The sequence below is a fragment of the Seriola aureovittata genome, chromosome 2 (genome assembly GCF_021018895.1).
Source record: "Seriola aureovittata isolate HTS-2021-v1 ecotype China chromosome 2, ASM2101889v1, whole genome shotgun sequence".
In the NCBI taxonomy this organism is placed as follows: domain Eukaryota; kingdom Metazoa; phylum Chordata; class Actinopteri; order Carangiformes; family Carangidae; genus Seriola; species Seriola aureovittata.
Window position 1 is genome coordinate 25,769,957 of NC_079365.1, and position 21,484 is coordinate 25,791,440.

The 21,484-nt window shown below is 37.7% G+C and overlaps 2 protein-coding genes across 5 annotated transcripts; both read left to right on the top strand.

Moving 5' to 3' along the window:
• The first annotated feature begins 969 nt into the window (after positions 1-969).
• On the top strand, positions 970-6,745 carry pth4 (parathyroid hormone 4). Its single transcript, XM_056387775.1, has 3 exons — positions 970-1,667; positions 3,129-3,217; positions 3,890-6,745. Exons 2-3 carry the CDS (start codon positions 3,132-3,134, stop codon positions 4,158-4,160), a joined length of 357 nt encoding a protein of 118 aa, XP_056243750.1. The 5' UTR covers positions 970-1,667; positions 3,129-3,131; the 3' UTR covers positions 4,161-6,745.
• Positions 6,746-7,235: 490 nt separating this feature from the next.
• Positions 7,236-19,031, top strand: cept1b (choline/ethanolamine phosphotransferase 1b). Of its 4 annotated transcripts, none has more exons than XM_056401431.1 (11): positions 7,236-7,426; positions 8,676-8,729; positions 9,448-9,739; positions 10,429-10,603; positions 11,763-11,910; positions 12,000-12,141; positions 14,620-14,704; positions 15,048-15,179; positions 15,447-15,605; positions 16,160-16,285; positions 16,767-19,031. In XM_056401431.1, exons 3-11 carry the CDS (start codon positions 9,549-9,551, stop codon positions 16,887-16,889), a joined length of 1,281 nt encoding a protein of 426 aa, XP_056257406.1. In that variant the 5' UTR covers positions 7,236-7,426; positions 8,676-8,729; positions 9,448-9,548; the 3' UTR covers positions 16,890-19,031. The 4 variants fall into 4 exon arrangements, with proteins under 4 accessions (XP_056257406.1, XP_056257397.1, XP_056257387.1 ...); XM_056401440.1 differs by lacking the exon at positions 7,236-7,426 and adding an exon at positions 7,958-7,973; XM_056401422.1 differs by lacking the exons at positions 8,676-8,729; positions 14,620-14,704 and adding an exon at positions 13,318-13,402.
• Positions 19,032-21,484: the final 2,453 nt, after the last annotated feature.

The window sequence follows — 21,484 nt, forward strand, 5'->3', positions numbered from 1 at the left end:
TAAGCACTTGTCAGCAACATTACAGTAACAATGGCTCTAAATGGAATTCAGCAAGCGTTGATTTTATCATTTACAACTGTAGTTTTGCTACTGGGACAAAATGTCAAAATGTTTGCTTCACTCTGTAATGTTAAACATGTGTATTACCAATTTTGTGAAAAGTTATTTTTTGTGTGTGTGGAAATCCTTGAGATCTCCAATAAAAATTCACAAACTGAAACATAAAGAAGACAACAAACTGGAAAGACATTAGAAGAGAAACATCCTCACCCTGAATTAAACATAATGCTTTAACTGACATGTTATTTATCCTGACCAATTAGAATTGAACAGTCAGTATAAAATATAAGATAAAAGGTTTGTGTTTCTGTGCTGCACACATTCAGGATCAACTCTGAACTTCACACACTTCCTCTGCAGCTCTCAGAGTCGTAACATTTTTTGATAAACTGCTTTTATTCTTGAGTTTGTGTGAGAAATGTTTCTTATATCCTTCAGTAGCAGTTTGATAAATAAAGACCCTGATTTCATCTGTAAAACACAACTTGAATATTAGTTGATGACTGTGACCAATCAGATCAGCCCTTGTTCTTCCCGCTGTGAGAAATATTTACTTCCATCTGCTGATTACTTGCTTCTCCTCCTCCTTTTCTTTCCTCTGTCCATCTCCATTTTCTCTGAATTTCATCACACCACGATCATTTGCTCCTTAATGAACTAAATCACTTCTCCTCGCTTCATCTCTCTGCCCACGAGCCTCTGACGGTGGCCTGCATTTTTCACTGAGGGAAACTCATCCTGGAAGGTGTTGTCAAGACAACTGCGTTTCTAACGGTAACTGTGTTGGCACCTCGGCAACCAGAGACTCCGGTTTATTTGGGTTCATTAGTGTTGGGGGGGGGGGGGGGGGGGGGGGTGTAATGTCAAGACGCTGGAGAAGAGCTCCAGGCAACAAGATTCTTCACTGCAGACTGAGTGTGTTCAGAAAAGTTTAAACCTGAGCTGACAGACAGTTTGCTGACATACACTTCATCAGCACTGACTCATTCCTGTGTGTCTGCACCCTCAACATCAATAAACCCATTCCAACCCATTTTTCTAAATTCCTCTTTGTCAGATAGTTGAATCTCTCCAAGAGGAACGGGTCGGATTAGACCAGGAAATAGAAAAATGATAATCCCTCAATTGAATTTCATCCTCCTTTTCAAAACACCTGATTATGTAAAGAGTGTGTTAACCTCCTCCACCATCACACTGAGATGCAGGAGGCTTTTTGGGATTGTATTAACACAAATAACCTAGAAAATGTTTGATGTTTTCTCTCCGCAGACACAGAAATCACATGTCAGAGAGACGACGGTGCTGACGCTTGTTTCATTATCAAATCAAAGGCTGCACTTTGAATTCGTTGTGACTCTTGAGCTTGTGGGAGGTCTGAACAACCTGTGTGTGTGTGTGTGTGTGTGTGTGTGTGTGTGTGTGTGTGTGTGTGTGTGTGTGTGTGTGTGTGTGTGTGTGTGTGTGTGAGTGAGTGTGTGTGTGTGTGTGTGTGTGAGTGTGTGTGTGTGTGAGTGTGTCAAGGGGCTTTATAAAAGGTCTGGAGGTCGAACCTGAAGTCAGTTTAGTGTCTGATCATTGGAGGAGCTGCTGTCACCAACAGGGACCATGTAAGTACAGTCAGTTTATTTCATTTTACTTTTATTTTTGTTGTAACGTGTTTTCTTCTGTTTAAAGTTACTTTTGTAAATGTGATGATTTATGTTTAACTTGTCCGCCAGACATTCCTGTTAAGGTTAGAAAAGCATGATGCTTCAGTTCTGTGTGATGTATTTTATAATAGAAAAGTTTAAAACAGAACTTAACTAAAAATTTATTTATTTATTTATTTTGGTCGGATTGGAAAATTTTAATTTAAAAACGGAAAATTAAGGAAAAGAAAATTAGAGAAGTTTCCATTTCTAACCATGTGATGGATTGACTAAAGGCTGGACGGAGGCGAACACACACACACGTGTTCATGTGTCTGTTGCAACATGTTTTTTCTCTTTGAACTGGTGTCAGGAATTGGATACGTCAGCTTGTTTGACTCTCACTTTTATTATTTTTACTATTGCTGATATTTGGGAGGTGTGCTCATCAGCTCCTCTGTGACTTACGGTTATCCATAACACCATCAGACAAATAATATATAACACTTACAATAAATCCTGCATTAGTAAAAACATCCACAGACACATTCGGCTGTTGACCATGTCTGCAGGGCAGAGAGGTCATGTTGGTTTTATTGGGAATTTAAGGATTTTAGTGTTTAGTGTACAGTTTATATTCTACTGTGAAAAATTTACTTAAAGTTAGTATTTTTTTCAGCTGATACGTTTTGATTCAGTGAGAATTAATGAGGATTTTCTGCCCTTTATTCCGCACTAAAAAGTGAAATCTATGGAAGGGGTGTAATTATACACACATCACTTGCTAAGTGTAAGGCTATTTAAAAAAATGCATTGATGAAGCTTGTAACTTTATTTTTTGATTTAATGTTGATATTTGTTGCTGTTTTTTTTCATTATTTAATTTATTGTTGACAATCACTTTTACTCTGGAATTGGATGGTTAACCGCCTGTCATCACAGAGCCTGTTGGTGTGAATACTGTATTTGTATATGGGGATATTGTTAAGCATTTTGTAGAAGAAAAGTGGCATCTCACCATTGAGTTTTTCAGATCATGTCAGCAGTCAACAGTTCCTGTTTAGGAGCAGTTAATGCAGAATTTTATGTTTTGTATTCTGTAATTGAGTCAATAATCAAAGTCAGTGGTTCCCAACCTGAGGATCGACACCCACACAAGGGGTTGCAAGATAAATCTCTTATGGGTCGTAAGGAAAAAAATATTTATTTTCCTGACTACAAAATTTGCACTTTTCTTGTGAATTCATTTATGATTTCACTCATTCAAAATACAAAAGCAAAAGCAAATAGTATGATATATGCAACCGATACTGAGGAGTTGCAATTAGACATTTCTTCGTTTTAAAAGGTCACAAGCCAGAATGTCTGGGAACTAGTTGTCTAACTAATTTCCTTTAAATGACTTGTTTTGATGTGAGTTTCTTGGTTGTTTTGTTACAGAAGATGCAGATGTCCCACAGACCTGTGCAGTGGCTCGCGGTCATGCTTCTAGTCATCTTTGCAGCAGGCCAGTGTCAACAGAACGAGAGGTGAGACGACTGTTTCTGCCTTATTTCAACCATTTTATTATTTATTTATTTATATATATTATAAATTATAATATTATATATATTAACTCAAAATACGTTCAGTGTTCACAGACATTCCAGCATGCACTGAAAAAATTTAATAATTAAAAAAACATAGTAGTAGGAAACTGTTTGGTGTAGATGATGTAGCGAAACACAGAGATACAGAATCACAGCAAAACAACAAAATGTCGACACAAAAAAATCTATTTCCTTTCCTGCAAAATTACAGGTAAAATTACAGGTTCACAAGATGTATTAGAGTGTCCATATTATCACAGCTCATGGTTCAGCAGGGAGGACATTTGGGGATTTGAGGGTCACCACTGAGCACTATAACAACATCAGAAACTGTTCTCACTGACTTATTTTTTCAGTGAAATGTTAAAGCAATGAAATCTGATTTCATTCTGTATGAGTAGATGTTTGAAATATGTCTGGTGCTGTTTTTAAAATTGCACAACTTAAAATTACTGACTGAAAGTTCCAAGGACAATTTTGATGTTTTTTTTTTACTTTAAATATCGGCACTTATAAATGTCTGACTCCTGACTGACTTATGAGGACGTGGACTGAGGATGTGCTGATTTTGACTGACAGATCCTTCATGCTCTTTCCTCCGTCTCCTCACAGCCGCCGAGCTGTGACTGAGCACCAGCTGATGCACGACCGCGGCCGAAACATCCAGAGTCTCAAGAGACTCATCTGGTTGTCCAGCGCCATCGAGGGTCTCCACACCGCCCAGACCCGCTCTGCTGCTTTCAATCCCACAAAGGTCCTGAACCTGGATTTGAACCCAGCGCTGGTCACTGCTGCTGGCAGCCCCCAGACCGCCCGGGTGCAGAGCCTCCTGAGAGACTTCTTTAACCCCTACCTGACTCAGCTGCCAGACAGAGAGCCCTAACACCACACTGATGCACAAAATTAAGCTAGCTTACAAAAATATAAAAAGTATTGATTGTGTCCATCGTTTGAACAATAAAAAAGATTTGTTGATTGGGCTCAAAAACAACATATTTATGAAAAAAAAAAACATATATACTGTATATATATATATTTATTTTATTTTTTTGTCTTAATGTTTAGTCACATTACTTTTACATCAAGGGCTGGGTGATAGAACCAAAAAATACAATTTATTTCAAGCTTGGGGACAATTCACAACTTTGATAAATTTGTTTTTCCAACAAAATACAGCGAGACCAAAACATGATTGCAACATCAAATCTTTAGGTCATGTGCTAAACTGTGGAAAACACTGTTGATCTTTTCCACAAAAACTAAAATTTGAATAGCTTGGATTAATTCTATGTACTATCCAGGCCTAATTATGTTTGCGTTATTTCTCATTATCTTCAGTTGAAGACAAATTCAAGCCTTTCCAGTTTCCAGTGCGATCTCCTCCAGCAAACTCTGCACAGGCAGCCAACAGACACACTGATGCACTGTGTTTTTTAATGGAGAAGTCCTTATTCTAACACCTTGTCATCACACTACAAGACTACCAACACTTTCATACACAGCTTACAGTCTATTTATCTACCCCCCACATCAGAAATGTGACCTCAAATAATTTCCAGTGCAGAGGAAGTAAATTCAACAGAAGGCTAATGTAACTTTAGTGACATCAGAAAAAGACTAACGGCTCTTACACACAGACTGCATGTCTTTGTTCAAACCTGTCTCAATATACTTTTAATGTGTGCTGCTCTGATACGTCTCGAGAGAAGCTTGATGCCTCTGAATTTCATGTTTTATCAGCATAATGAGGAAAACTTTTTAATTACTGAGTTTGCAAAACAATGTATTTAATTAGGGAGAGATTGTCAATTTATCTAAGTATTGAAAAAGTTTAAAGCACCCACAGGATGTTTTCACTTTTTAACATTTAACCGATCTTTCCCCAACCTTTTTTTGTTGTCTAAACTTAACCACACATGAGTCAGGATGAGTCAGACCACCTTCCTATGACTTATGTTCAGTACAACAAGAAGCACTTCCTGCTTTCACTTGAACAACAAAAACATTGCCCCTGAACATAATCTAGACAGCAACTACATTTCCTTCAAACTGTATTTGGCAAATTAAAAATGTATTAATGTAATTTCAAAGACAATGAGTATCTTTATTGTGTCACCTCAACCCAGAGAGCCAGACAAAGCTCTGAAGAAAACACTCAGAATCACAGATGCTGTCCAGAAGACACAACAGAGAACTACAGTAGTAGTAGTACCATTGTACATCCATAGTACATCTTAGCTTAGATGCAAAAAATATGTTGTTTCAGGTGGCTGCAACTGTGTAATACGTAAGCAATAACATGATATAATGTTGACATAATATGAGTAACTCAGCCCGCTAAAAGCCTAATTTTTTATATCTTCAGCTGAACTCTACAAGTCATTTTTACAGTGTAAACTAATCACTTCACAGCCAGTATGGACACCAACGCCTCCTTTCATATATGGATATGTGAGTATTTGTACTAAGACAGAGTTGAAAAAATCCACACCTGTCCTTTAAAGGAGCTATTTACAAGTTTTGCTATTGTTAGGCTACACAGCCAACGTTAGCATTAACAGCTGTTTACTTACCAGTCTTGAGGAGAGCTTCAGCCATCATTGCGTTTACAATACAAGAAGTTATAATACATCTTGTGAGCAGCACTACTTCTGCAGGGTAGCCGAGCTGGGGCTAGCTGGTTAGCATGCTAACTTCAGAAGACGAAAAGAAGTGATAGAAATAGAGGCAAAACAAGCCATAACATTGGCGTTGCGTTCCCCCAGTGGATACAACTCTTGGTGAGTAAAGGAATAAGGTTTGATGCTGAACCCGCAACTTTTCTTTTTGACTAGTAAGTAAACAGCTGTCAATGCTAACATTGGCTATGTACCAATAGCAAAACTTACAAATCGCTTCTTTAAAGCTGCAGCTGCCACAACCAGGCGGACTGATGCAGTTGTGTGTACGAGGCAAATATAAAGAGGAAAATAATACACAGTTTAAATCCTTTAGATCTTTGTATTTGTGTGTGTATTTAACATTTTGTATCATCACCATAGGGTCTTATGCAACTTAACACAACTTTTTGCATGTCTAAAAATATGCATGTTTATTATTCTGTTCTTGGCTGTTGTTAAAACGCTGCTTAGTGTGTGATAATATTCATAAGTAAGAGTCTACATACTTGTTACAGCTGTTTCTTCAGTACAGCTCATTTGTTATCAGAACCTAAAAAGATCTTAAGACTACTGTACTACTTGTAATCATTAGTGACTGAACTGTGTTTACTCCTCTCCTAGAATTGAATGTAGTGCAGTCTGAACTTACAGACTGAATGACCCACAATGTATGGGATGACATTTATGAATTTCATGTGTTTGATTAATTCTCTTTGTGCATGCAAGAGACGTGTGGTTGTATAACAATGATTGAATGCCTGCAGTTTTATCTTATGAAAATTTATATTAAACTTTGTGGATGCATGGATGTGGTCTGTGTTTGTGCATCAACTTTCTGCTTAAATTTTGTAACTGACTGACCCGAAAAGCCTAAAAGCTCTTGCTGGTCCATGCAAAAATGTTTGTGCCTTGTTTGGTTATTCTTTAATAATTCTGATTTGAAGTCTTTATTAGTTTTGATAGTAGCCATTTGATCATTGATAGTTCTCCTGGTCCCTCAACTCAACCTGCATTCTCAAGAAAGTTCAGCAAAAACAATTCTTTATGAGGAGGTTGAGTTGGGGTTTGAGTCCTATATCACTTTTTGACTTTGTTAACTTATTATTTTCAGTTTATTCTACTACTTGGTTAGGTTTAGGCACCAAAAGTACCTGGTTGGGTTGCCTTTCTGCCAGAAACCCAGGTGGCCAGGTGGAGTATGTCTGCCTGATCTGCTTGCCTGTAAAACTGAACTCAGGGCAAAAGGTCTATTTTCAAACGAAAGAGCCTCGCGAGACTTCCGTGACGGCTAACGTTAACTAGCTTGCTGTGTTAACCACAGTGACACCGGTCGTGGTGATCCACCTACAGCTGCAAACGTGTCTTCGGTACTCTAATTCATAACGGGTAAATCAAAAACTAACCACGCACAGAGAAGTGCTGTCTGTCAGCTTGAAGCGCCGTCACCTCCCCTCGGACTGTCCGCGGCTCTCGTCCTTTAATCGGCCAGGTCAGTCGGTGTTACATCCGTCAGTTCTTTGGGTTAGCTAGTCAGGCTAGCTTGGGCTAGCGCGCAGGGAGGTGTCAGTAGTACAGTCTGATTTAATTGAGTGGTGTAGGTGATATTTTCAACAATATAAGTATGAAGAGATGAGGATAAGCCAACAGAACAAGTTACAACCAGCCCAGCTCATGTTCATCTTCAACACTAGCAATACTAATGTGAAGATAGCCAACAGCAAGTATGCTAGGCAGCATTAGCAAACCGCCGAGGGAGGTCGATTGAGGCTTCTCCGTAGTTCATGTGTCGCTGACAGTCACAAGAAATAGTTGAGTAACATAAATACGGTGCGTCAATTGGATGTTTCACGCCGTCTTTGATTTGAACAGGGTTAAGAGGTCGCTGGTTATTGAACCCTGGTAAAGGCATGTCCGCAGATAATGATGTGCAACATGTCAGAGATGTGCGGTAGTTTGAGCAGACATTTCCTTGTACCACACTGCTCATGTACTCATGTAATCAACAACACTAACATCGACACGTGTGACAGTTCAAGGTGGGTTCTGGCCATTTTGGTGCGTCAGAGACAGGCTTTCATGCATCTGAGTATCTGTAGGTCTGTAGGACTCTTAAAAAGCATTGAATTTCATTTACAAAGTTGTTAGACCATAGACGGTAATGCTAGTTATGTTTTTTTTATATGATTGCTGACTGTGGGGTGATGTTATACATCTATACATTTAAAGGTTTGACTGTTTGAGCAGTCAGTCCATTTTAGGGGAATTTCAGTCAGTACCATCAGACCTGTCAGACCTGTCAAACACTGGTACCACTGGTAGCTACAGCACTTAAGAAGTCCATCTTGTAATGGGCAACTGCCAATTTTAGCAAAAAACTTAAATTAACTTTAGTGAGTCTTACTTTTTTCATAGGCTAATCTATCCGTATCCAGGTTGCTTTAATGTAATTAATGGATTATTAGTAATTATTGCTACAGTAATGGCAAGCCTAAAAATGTAATATGACAATAAATACCATATAGTTTCTGGTGGTTTTCTGTTGTACTTTAATATTTTTGACAATATAAATGTGAACCAAATATTAAATTGCATTTTTCGTGGTCTTAAAAAGTATTAAATTTAATTTGCTGAACCCTGCACACACCCTGCAGCTGGTGGCCCTGTTAAGAGTCTTAACCTGATTATAATCTCTAGATATGACATGGCACATAAGTAATCTAGTTATTCATCTTTTTCAGGAGCATCTTTGACTCTTCCACATCCCACACAGCATCTGTTATCGCTGTCTTGAGGTGTAACTATTATCAGTTTTATGATCCAATGTTTTTATTGTATTTATATTATACAGCCTACAATTTACCGTCAGCATAAGGTTTAGAGAGGATGTAGACAGGCACTCCTCAACCTCAGTATTAGCAAAACACTGAGCAGCCAGCAGCATGTGTGTGTGGAGCAGGTGTGGTTCACCTGCAATACTGGCTTTATAGCTTAAAAATATCTGACAAACCTGCTAAAGCAGAGAAGAAAACTGTTTTACCAACAATAACAAACTCAGTAGGTAATGTGGCGAAACTCCCCTTATGATATTAATGATATATTTCACATTTTTAATAATATGGTATAAATCACTGACAGGGGTTATTCCAATATAATCATGACATTCAAAAGTGGTGTTTATTGATATATAAACTATTATTGAACATTTAAATGAGAAATGTATTCATTGATAACAGCTGCCCAGTTGTTTAGTTATGGTTAAAATTAAAGGATTTCTGGTATATCAGCTCTGACAGAGTTTTCTGACATTGTATAGACCTTAAGATTAGTTGATAAATTGAGAAAATACAGATTCATATAGTATAATATAGATTTAGGTCAGATTAATCAATGTTGAAAATAGTCATTAGTTGCAGCTTAGTAAAATGCTTAATGGGTTATGTGAAGCTGTATTATATATTGTGATATTTTCACAGGATAGCATTGTAATATTGATCTCTTGTTTTTGTCCAGCCTCATCCAGCCCCACTGTGGATCTTTAGCCCCTCCGTCAGGACAGTGGCAGAGGCAGAGCCAGAGCCATCGGGGACCAGACCAGCAGGCAGCAGGGCTCCATGAGCACGACGGGGCAGCAGCAAGGGGGGGGCCTGCGCTCTCGCCGAGGCCTTGGCCGGGACAAGGACCCTGGGCAGGGCATGGGCATGGAGGCGGCCTGCTGGCTTGCCCCCGGAGTGCTGCGCAGGCTGATTGAGCTGCCTTCACCCCCCCTGTCCCGACACCAGCTCAAGAGACTGGAGGAGCACAGGTAATTCTATGTAGCCCTGTGGTGTAGCAGTGGTATGTTCGGAGCAAACTATAGAGTAATGTCAGAGACTGAGGACTATCAGCCATACTGTTGACAGCACTGTTCCATAGCTGCTAGTGCTAGCGTTAGCTCCAGACTGACAATCAAATCCAGTGACCAGTTTCAAATGATGATGTGATTAAAAATTTAACAGGAGATTCTGTCATTTACACTCAACAACTGCATAGCTATCCGGTATCTGTCTGAAAGTGATGTGAAGTGATCAACTAAATCATTTATGTAGAAAAAGACTGGCTAATCTGTTTGTCTCTTTTGAACAGCACAAAGACACAGCCCTCTCCCGCTCACCGAAATTACACAAAGCACTATTGTTCTTTAACAAAACCGCCATTGGCTGAGTGTAAATGTAGTAAATTTAATCTGTTTTTGTTGCAGCTGACAAAATCAGTGTCTGACATCTTAAATTGTCACTTGGTACAGCTCTTTAAGACACTCGTTATTTGTATTTAGTTAGAATAAAAAAATCGCTCTTTTACATCACAGTTTCAATATAAAAACCAATAATTGTTCAGTCTTAAAAGAAGCCAATAAACAGTCATATTATCACCCTGGCTAGTTACGATGACAGGTCTCAGTCTTTCTGGCCCTTCCTGGGTGGGAACTCACCTGGCTGTTGTCCATCCCTGCAGGTACAGCAGTGCTGGACGCTCCCTTCTGGAGCCCCTGATGCAGCGTTACTGGGAATGGTTGGTGGGACGAGTCCCTTCCTGGATTGCCCCAAACCTCATCACCATCATCGGCCTCGCCACCAATGTCTTCACCACCCTTGTGCTCGTCTACTACTGCCCGACTGCCACTGAACAGGTGAGTCATCATTGTCAAACAACCTAGAAAATGCTAGAAGTCACATTCGGGTTATTACTGTTTTCATACATTAATTAACCCTAGTTGCTTCTTTGCTATTTTTTTTATTTGTATTATTATTAAACTAGTGTCAATATAGCTCAGTTGCTGCAGATGTTTCACATTAAAAGATTACCATGAAAGGGAGAGATTATGCTCGGAGCCACTGGAAGAATTTTAGAATTAATTCATGAATGAAAACAGTGTTAGTGTTAAAAAGAGAAAGCGTTATCAGCAGAGTGGCGGGTACAACATGACTCTGTTGTTGTACTGACTGAATTAGCGCTGTGGAAAGAGAATCTGAAATAAAAGCCTGGTTGTAATATGAGCGTGTTTCAAATAAAGGCTTGTTTCAACCTGCTGTTGAGATTTTATTTAGGGACCAGCTAAAATGTGAAGTTCAGCCAAACCAAAATATTTATTTTCTCATGTACTAGTACTGGTGTCTATCCATGTAGATAGTTTTATTTAATCTGTTGAGTTTCTGAGGTGTCCCAAAAGTTGCAGTGCTCAAAATGTTGAAAACATTAGACACAACATCCTGGATGTTCTGGATAATCCACCCAAAATGAATGAAGTTATCCAGTTGTGTCGGCTGTGATTAGAATACACAGGATTTCTGAGGTCTGCTCAGGCCAGTGTGTTGGTCTGAGCAGACAGATATACAAGAGAACAGAATCCTTTCACATCACTGAGGGTGTCTCTGCTTTCACAGCATACCAGTATCAGTATACAGTATGGGCCCGGTAGCCATTTCTGGACATATTTTATAATGGGGGTGAAATCAGTTGCCAAACATTTCCTAGTCTCAGATTCTCACATGTGAAGATTTGATTTCTTTGTCATATCATAGTAAACTCAATATCCTTTGAGTTTTAATTGTAGGTTGACTAAAGCAAATTATATGAAGACATTTTTCACATTTTACAAACAGAACAATTAATGAGGAAAATAATTAGCATTTGTTTCAGCCATAGATTATATGGATGAATCAGTTTTGGGAAACAGACCTCTGACACAACAATGACAAAAGACCCCGTCTTTTGCCATAAACTGTGTCTATGTGGGTTTAAAGGCAGAGTCACCCCAGCTCCATATGAATGTGTGTGTGTTGTTTCAGGCTCCCCTCTGGGCGTACCTGTTGTGTGCGGTGGGTCTGTTTGTCTACCAGTCATTGGACGCCATTGACGGGAAGCAGGCCAGACGCACCAATAGCAGCTCTCCGCTGGGTGAGCTGTTTGACCACGGCTGCGACTCCCTCTCCACTGGTTAGTTGGTTTCCTGTTTAACTCCACTGTATCTCAGTCAATCTGAAGCTCTGTTAAAACAGCCTGTGTTGTTGAAATTGTCTTTGTAGTGTTTGTGGTGTTGGGAACCAGTATAGCAGTGCAACTGGGCACCAACCCGGACTGGATGTTCTTCTGCTGCTTCGCTGGGATGTTTATGTTCTACTGTGCCCACTGGCAAACATACGTGTCAGGAACACTGCGGTTTGGCATGTGAGTCAACCAAAGCTGCTTGATTTTCTGTTTCTGATTTGCTTTTGTTTAAAAGTAAGAAGATCATTTCCAGCCATTTATCTTTTCAGTACTCATACATCTCATTATTACAGTGTGTCCTTAGTGGGTGGGAGGATGGTTATTTTATAAATTCCACCAATACAGTACCTGTTTCAGCCAAAATAATACTCTTTCATACCTCATTTAGCTGAGTACAAACATATACTCAAACAAACAATTAACTTGGTCAATATACATATTAATTGCATCAGTATTTAATGTATTTAATGTTGTCCGAGGACAAAAACATGTAGAACAACTTATAACTAAATAAAACAAACAGAATAGTGACAGGAAATAACTGATCATGGAATAAACAAACAAGACTAAGACTTTTAATTTACCTCTAGGTAACTCCTGGATTCATGTATTCATGTGGGATTGTTCTTGTAGTCAGCCCAGGTGCATTTATCAGACGAGGTTCAGCAGCATCACAGCTGCCAAGTGTTCACATCTCAGTTCCTCTTCCTCTGTTTTCGTTGTGGTGTTTTCTTGTTGCTCTAATTCTATATTACTGAGTTTTATTTCCTTCCATTCGGGTTCTGTAAAACCAAGAATTCTTCCTAAAACAGTATTATTACATGTACTCAGAGGAGACTCACTGAGTGTGATGTAATGTTGATTAAATATTGTGTCCATTCATTTTTTTTTTTTTTATGGGTCGAGAGTTCAGAAAAAAATCTACATGTAAGCTTCATGGAGATTAGCGGAAAAACCAACTAACCTCAACACTATTTTCTTTATATTTGGCTTTTCTTCATTTGTTTGTCTCCGTCACTTGTACTTGAAACTTGGCCTTGGACACCTGCTTTTATTGAGAATTTCTGTTTGTGGTGCATCAATATTACATTGAAACATGGACTTAAATATCTATCTATTTACATTTAGATAGGTAGAATGGTTGTAATACACTGTACATTAGTCAGGTGCATATAGAGCCACACAAACTTTGAAAGATCAGATTAATCTGATATATAACAGATGTAATACACAATGTAATAAAAGTCCATAGCACTAAAGTATTTATTGAAAAAAATTTATTGTAAGTCAGCTGGCCAGTTATACTGGTTAGCTGTGCAGTTGAGCTGCAGTAAATGTGGATGTATCTGTGTATAGATTTGACATAACAGAGGTGCAGATCTGTCTAGCAGGATTACAGATGCTCACAGCCACTGTGGGTCCATGCCTGTGGAACATGATGGTAAACCTCCTGGCTGCTGCTGCATGGCTCACTGCTGTCTGCTTCCACACTGACTGCTGACCTCCAAGGAGGCACATGTAGAATTTAAATTCAGCCCGTTCTGATGAAAGGTGCAGTCAGTAAATTACAGCTCTTCACTAACATCAGCTGAAGGAAATTAACAGTTTGCAAACTGTGTGAATATCTTCCAAACATACCAGTGTTATTTAAATTCTGAGCTGGGTTTTGACTTTATTTGACTTAACTAAATTAGACTCAGACAAATTACATGTCACTGAGTACAGACTGACACAGGCGACATCCTTCCTAACGTTAGAATATTAATATTCATATATACATACATATATTTAATCTTTGCATTTCATTTCTAGCACTGCTAAGACAGGACACGATGAGAGACACGCTGGATGTTATACTGTATCACCTAGTAAGATTGCCCCACTATCAAGACAGCATGACTTGCAGCTTTTTCTCTTTTTTATATTTGGATTTTGGACTGTTGGTCAGACATAACAGGACATTTGAAGACTTTGACGGGCATATCTTAATATTTTTTAGAGATTATACAATCAGTCATAATTATTTTATTAGAAAATTAACTAATAGTGACAATATTTGTTTCTTGCAGCCTTAGTAAACACACATACCCAGAGACTGTTTCTGTTCAAAAAGCTTAAAGGAATAGTTCACCATTACTTACAGGATGAGGTTAGCCTAGCTTAGCATAGAGACTTGAAGCAGGGGGAGACAGCTTGCCTGGCTCTGTCCAGCGTTTAGATATCAATATCAACGAATCTAAAGCTCACTAATCACCACATTGTATCTCATTTATTTAATTTGTGAAATACCTTGTAGTTTCACGGAGAGTTATGTGCTTGAGCTATTTCTTAGCGCTCAGCAGTCATTGAGGGAACAGAGGAGTGACTGAGTCAACCACACTTGAAACTTCACACCTAACACTTGAAACTCTGTGATGTTAAATCATCACCTTTTTGTTGAAAGAGCCAGTGAAATTACTGATTGCATCTCTAACGTAGCTGCTTTCTGGTTGAATCTTGAACCTCAAAATTAACCCTGTGTTGTGCAGAGAAACACAACAGTGTCGTATCAGCTCCATGTCGTGCAGTGTTTTGTGGAAGAAGGCTGTAGGATGACTGTGTGCTGGTAGATGTCACTAATCCTCACTATAAAACTTTCTGCTTTCTCCTCCCACTCAGCATTGATGTGACTGAGGTGCAAATCTTCATTATAATCATGTATTTGCTGGCCGCCGTGGGAGGATCTGCTTTGTGGCAGTCACTGGTAATTGTGATCGCTTCTAATTCCTATAGACTGAGATTAAAGAGAATGATGCCATAATTATGTAATAATGTGTATGTTAGTAATGCTAATATAATTATGATACTGCTCCAATATTTTAGTTTTGACTGTTTTACTGTAATTCTTATCAGAAATACACTCTGACCGCTTTTGACATTCTCTAACATTACTCATGATGCTTTCATTGTCAATATAAAGGTGAATGTACTCACAAATTACAAAAAAGAGCTGGAAAATTACTGTATGATCGGGACATATCTTGATGTAAATCTCTGTGTTGAATTATCGTCCCTTAATTTTTCTGTTTTAATGTCTCAATTCACAGATTCCGATCCTAAATATCCAGATGAAAATGGTTCCTGCCATCTGCACTTTTTTAGGAGCCATCTTCTCCTGCACCAATTACTTCAGAGTTATTTTTACAGGAGGTGTGGGCAAAAACGGATCCACAATAGCAGTAAGTCTGGAAACCTCAGATTTCTTTCCTGTTAGCATGTAGTGATTTCGTCAGAGCTGTGGGTTTTGATAAATTGGTGGATTGTGTCAACTGAAACGTAAGGAAGAAAAGCCTGTTTAGGGCGCATGTTACTGCCTGTTTATGACTGTTAAAGCAATTCAGTAAATGTTCCCAAGGCTCAGTGATCAGTTAAATGTGAGAGAAAAAGAGAAAAAGAAATCACCTTTTGTAACCCTGTTGTTTTTTTGTTGTTGTCTCCGCCCTCAGGGAACCAGCGTCCTCTCTCCAGTCTTACATATTGGTTCAGTTATAATTTTGGCGGTGATGATATACAAGAAGTCTGCTGTCCAGCTCTTTGAGAAACATCCGTGTCTTTATATCCTGGCATTCGGCTTTGTCTCAGCCAAAATCACCAATAAATTAGTTGTAAGTCAAACACACCTTTTTTATGAGTGGGAGGTCAAACATGATGCTGTGGTTGCAGAAACAAATGTTGTTGAATCAGTTGTCTTAACGGACCACAATTAAACTAATAAACCTTTCTTACATTATAACACAAGAGTTCTTGGTGGAGGATTTAGACTTTTGGATAACTGTTGTTTATACCATAGAAAATATGAGGCTGTTGACAGTTGGCACCAAGCTGGTGGAGAAAAACAGAAATTAGACTGTTTGTTTTCTTCATTCTTGTTTTCATCTTTACTTTCAGTTAGCATTTGGAAGTCCATGTAAAACTTGGCCAAGGCATGTTGAGGTCATAGTGCAGACAATTATACAAATACTAATGAAACCATCTTCTCCGTCTTTTGACCATTCAAACCGTGAGACAGAAAGTTAGCTTCTACAACTTATGTGTAAAACTCAAGATTAATGTCCCATCAGAGAACTTTATTTCCTGATTTCCACTTGAAGGTTTGCAAAGATTTCAGTGTCGTGTTCGATGCTGACTGTGTGTCGTGTGTCTGTCTGTATGTCCACAGGTAGCGCATATGACAAAAAGTGAGATGCATCTTCACGATTTAGCCTTCCTGGGACCGGGACTACTGTTCCTGGATCAGTATTTCAATAGTTTTATTGACGAGTACCTGGTGCTGTGGATTGCATTGGTAAGTACATACGTGATGCTAGCTTTGGATAAATGTTTTCAGTAATGGTTAAGTGTACTCAGTAAAGGTCGGTTAGGTTATTTTTAATGAGTGATACAGATATTTACTCTGTCATGGTTATATTTTCTTTATGATGGCTGCTTGTCTGTGTTGTATGGAAAGTCAAATCTGCCATGAAAAGAAAAGAAAATAATACTTGAAATAGAAGGAATGACAAAAATAAAAATACTCATGGTACATCAAAACTGAGATACTAAGTCAAATTATGAGTAACTTCATCAAAAGTATTGCGTATTACATACTGAGTCAAAAGTATGATATACAGATATAAAGAGTTTTGATTATGACATATTAAGGAAAGGAAAGTCAAAATAATGAGATCATGTGTTTTTCCTTTCCTAGCATTAATGTGTTTCCACAATGTGGAGAGCTTCTGATTTCCTGCTCGAAAAGAGTGACGGTGTTTCTCTTTCTCCTGCAGATCATTTCCTTCTTTGACTTGGTGCGTTACTGTGTCAGTGTTTGCAACCAGATTGCCTGCCATCTTCACATTTTTGTTTTCAAAATCAAGCCTTGTTCAGTCCTCAGTTCAGCTCCTCACTGAGGACATGCCGGCCATTACTGACTCTGTCCCTTCCTGTTAGTCGCACTCATCTTTTCTTCCCTCTGTTTTCCACGTAGAGATGCAGGGGATGACGTGGTGTAAAGTATGTGCTTCTGCCAACTGAATGTGAGGACAAATAATATATATTAAGATACTGGAGTATTACTGTCATTGTTTTCTTTTTCACCAGTGCAGAATTGAATTTGTACCAGTTTCATCTTCTGCCCCAGTAACAATAATTCTTCTGACAAACTCATGGTTACACAGAGCAAATATTTCAGGAGAGTACAGGTGCTACTCGGTGTGGTCAAGGAGAGAAACTTAAGTTTGTTTTAACTGTTTGTGTGTAAGAAAATGTATAGGAAATGAATCAAAATCTTTGCTTTTCATGATTATAATTTTTGTAATATTTGCATAACTTTACCTTTTGCTATTGTAAATATCAAACTGTTACGATGTCTGTGCTTCTTCTCTTTTAATTTAAAAATCCTGCTTTGACACATTTATAAAGCCTTCCTTCATGTATATGATTTTAAAGGAACGACATCTCCTGCACATTACGCAAAAAAACTGTGCAACTGTTTTACGTCAGCAAAAATGCGGTTTTGGAGGAAACTTAATACCAGCTTTGTTACATTTTTCTTTGACATATCAGAATACTCTTCAAACTTCATGATATTTACTGTCAGTGTTTTTCATTTGGTTTGTCAACTGTAACCACTTGGTTATGTGGGACTTTGGACTGTGATTCACGTCTGGGGAGGGATTTTGTGTTTATTATCATATGGAATATTATTTACTTAAATATTAATGGTGGTTTGGTTAATGCTTCATGGTGTAAGTCTTCCTCTAAGCATCATTGTTTTTGTTGTAAGTAAAAATAGACACACTGTGCACATGTAAGAAAAATATATTAGTCAAGATCCACTTACGAGCATTCAGAGCTTTGCAAATGTGGACAAAAGGGGTAAATGGACCTTTGAGGTCACAAGTTAATTTTTATGTTTAGATTTTCTCACATTTTTCAGTTGATAAGAACAAAGATGGAGACATTTTAAAGTAGCTCCTTTGACTCAGTACTCATTTCAACTTTAACTTTGTTGTTGTGTTACATACCACTCCACTGTCACTCCTTTTTTCACTCCTTTCCCTTACCTCAACCTGGTATCATTGTTGTAAGTTTTCATTATAGTTAACAAATCCCATGAAAAGACCCAAACTAACAATGTATTGGTTCCTGTCTCAGTACTTTCTGACTTCCCTACACTGTCTGTGGCTCTCAGCTCCAGGACAACGGGCTCTTACTGAAGCAAAATCTTTAAAAATTCCTCACAAATGTATACTCTTTTTTTTTTTTTTTTAAAGGCTCAGCAATTTACGGAAAAAGTTGGTCACTGAGATTTTTAGTAAATGTTGATCAAAAAAGGGGGAAGTGGTTCATTTGTATGAGAATATTTTCAGCAGCGGATCATGTGTTCATGGTAATGAAGGAACATGTCATCAAGTGCATCAGTGATGTGTATTTAATCATTTTTGGACAACAGTGGAGCTCTATGGCACAGAGAAATAAAATGGATCAGGCTTTGGATACACGGACAATACTTGGTAATACTTTATTTTACAAGTCCTGTGTTTTCCAGCCAATTTTATGGAAACTTTTCTCATAACTTCCCCAAAATTAGCTGGTATTTAGATGAGAAATGATGAGGAAGTTTCCAGGTAATTAACTGGAAAATAAGGGAGTCATTAAAGAAAGCATTACAGGATCGGTTCATGGCTGGTTGTAGTCTCTTCATGGGATTTTTACTGTCAATAAGAAAAATACAGAATGTGACCAGAGTCATCCTTAAGACTGAACAACCACCTCCTGCCATTACGGTTATTTATGTGAACATCACGCTCCTTCCTGTGTTGTCTGTGGATGATTCTGCTTAACTGAACCACTGTTTTTAAAATGTATTCATTATTAACACAAATTAAGTTTCCCCCCCTAAACCACACCTGCTGAAGCAGAACAGGTGTATGTGGATTGAATGTGTTGGAGATGAGGTCACATGAAGACATCACAGTTTTTAAGATGGTGACTGATGAGAATCAGATCAAACTTTGTCCCTGACAGTTAATAAAAACCTGTTTATTTGACGTGTGGCTGCTGCTCGTTCTGCCTCCACATCTACCACCATCATCATCTGATACTGTTGCTGCACCTCACACTGAGTGTGTGTGTGTGTGTGTGTGTGTGTGTGTTGTTTCTGCTTCTGAGGAAAACCTGTAGTGATGTTCTGTATTCATGTGTAGAATCTTAAAGAGCAGAGATTAGTTTCCTGCTTTTACATGTTGTGCCTGTTCTATTTATATTTCATTGAACAGTTCCATCCACAGATCGAGAACTAAACCTCTATGGGTTGTTTAAAATGTTAAAGAAGAATCTATAATATTTACCAATTAATTAATTTATGTACAATATCTTTATAGCAGTCATTGTCTTAACTGGAGGAGTTCAGGTTCAGGGTTATTTGGGTCATAATCTACAGTTTTCGGAAAACTAAAAAAAAAAAAAACAGCTGGTTGTTACTTCATAACAAAGCTTTACACGCAGAAGTGTTAAAGGGTCAATTCACTCAAATCACAAAAACATTGTCCTTAAATGACTTGAAATGGCTAATTAATAGAATAATAGATTTATAAAAGAAAGATAAGATCATATATTATGAGAATTTAGTCTTAATTTTGAGTAAATTTAAATCATAGCAAAAATAGTGGTAATTTACCAGAAAAAAGTAACTTATTAGAATCGTAGTTTTACAAGAGAAAAGTTGCATTGTTTTAGAATAATAATTTAATGTATCATTATGGAATACGTTGAGAATAAAGCCAGTTTGGAAAATACATTTAATATTTCAACAATGAAAACAATATTTGGAGGAGAAAGAATTAATTAAAAAAAATAAAATTGTGAGAAAAAGTTATTTTCTAAAAAATAAATAAAAATCAGTGGATCTTTGAACAATATTTGGAGTAAATAAGGATATTATTAAAATAAAGCTGTACATTTACAAAAATAAAGTTGCAATATTTCAATAATGCAGTTGTGATAGGAAAAAAGACATGTGACATTATGATAGTAAAAAGTGGTAATATTACCATAGGGGATTAAGTTTTAATTAATTAGTTGCATAATTCATAAGTCATGATATATTGATTAAAAAGGCATTATGTGAATAAAGTTGTAATTTTGAGTTTCATATGAGAATAAAGTGATTTTACAGATTAGTTGCAATATTTCACAAAGTTGCATATATATATTTATGAGTGTGTGTGTATATATACACACACACATATATATATATATATATACACACATATAAATCATTATGAGAGTACAGTTGTAATTTTACTTCAGTTTGATTTTCCAATGCTTTGAGCACCACAAACTAAATTTTATTCACCTCCATTGTATTTGGACTGAAGGCAAAAATCTCAGCAGTGAAGATGTTAAAATCTTGATGCATAAAATTAAAACTATCTGTACGACGGACACTTAAGGGGTTTGGTAGGAAAAATAGTTCTGTTGTCATTTGGGTGGACTGACTCTTGAAACACAGTTCAATGTTGACATAACTAGTCCACACACTCTTGAAGTATCAGTATATGGGTGTAAATGATGCATATATTATATATTAGATAACTGTTGAATACAAACACTAATTTCTCGAATGTCACATTTTATTTATCTTTATTTCTACAGTGGATGTCTCTGTACAGTCATATCTGTTCACACTGGGTGTTATAGGAGAAAATGGAAAATGAACTGATGCCCTAATCTGCATGTGTACTATACTTTGTTCTATAGCTGGAGAGTCTTTGTATAACCCACAACTGGAAAACTTTTCATAACAACGCCGCGGCTCATGTGCATAGAGTTACTGACGTCAGATCAACTCTCTCATTGTTACTAGTAAAAGTTTGCCTTAAACAAGTTTGTTTTCTATTGTTTGGTACCAAGATGAAGCCTTTCACGATGAGCATGTTGTCACTGTGTGAGTCTCTCAAAGGCTTGTGTTAAAGTTTGTCAGACTGCCAAGCTCAGGTATATCACCAGTGTGCAGAGAAGTGTGTTCTTAGATGACTAAGAAACAAGATCACCTGACAATCTCTCCTTCACCTGCCAATGCAAATAAATTTCATACTCTCACCTAGAACCAGTTTTCTACTTGTGTTTTACTGGAAACGGGCAAACTGACGGATTAACGTCCACCTCCAGCGTTTTTGTGTCGTCTCTGGGGAAACCTCAGATGATGCCACTGAAAACATGACTTTGTACATAGCTCCTCAACTTCCAAAGGATGGTATGTGTTGACTTGTGTGAATTATATTTATTTGCTTTGTGGCAGAAAGTTAAGCCCTATTTGGATGGGATTTTCATTACTGTGCTTCTCATTAATTTAACTCATCTTTCTGGGCGGTAATTTTACCTTTCCAAAATTACAGGGATGGACATTTTGCAGCACAAAGCAAAGAGAGAATACCATGACTTACAGTTGTATGAAAAAGAGCCTAAGAACAGGACCATGTAAGAGCTCATCAAATGGGAT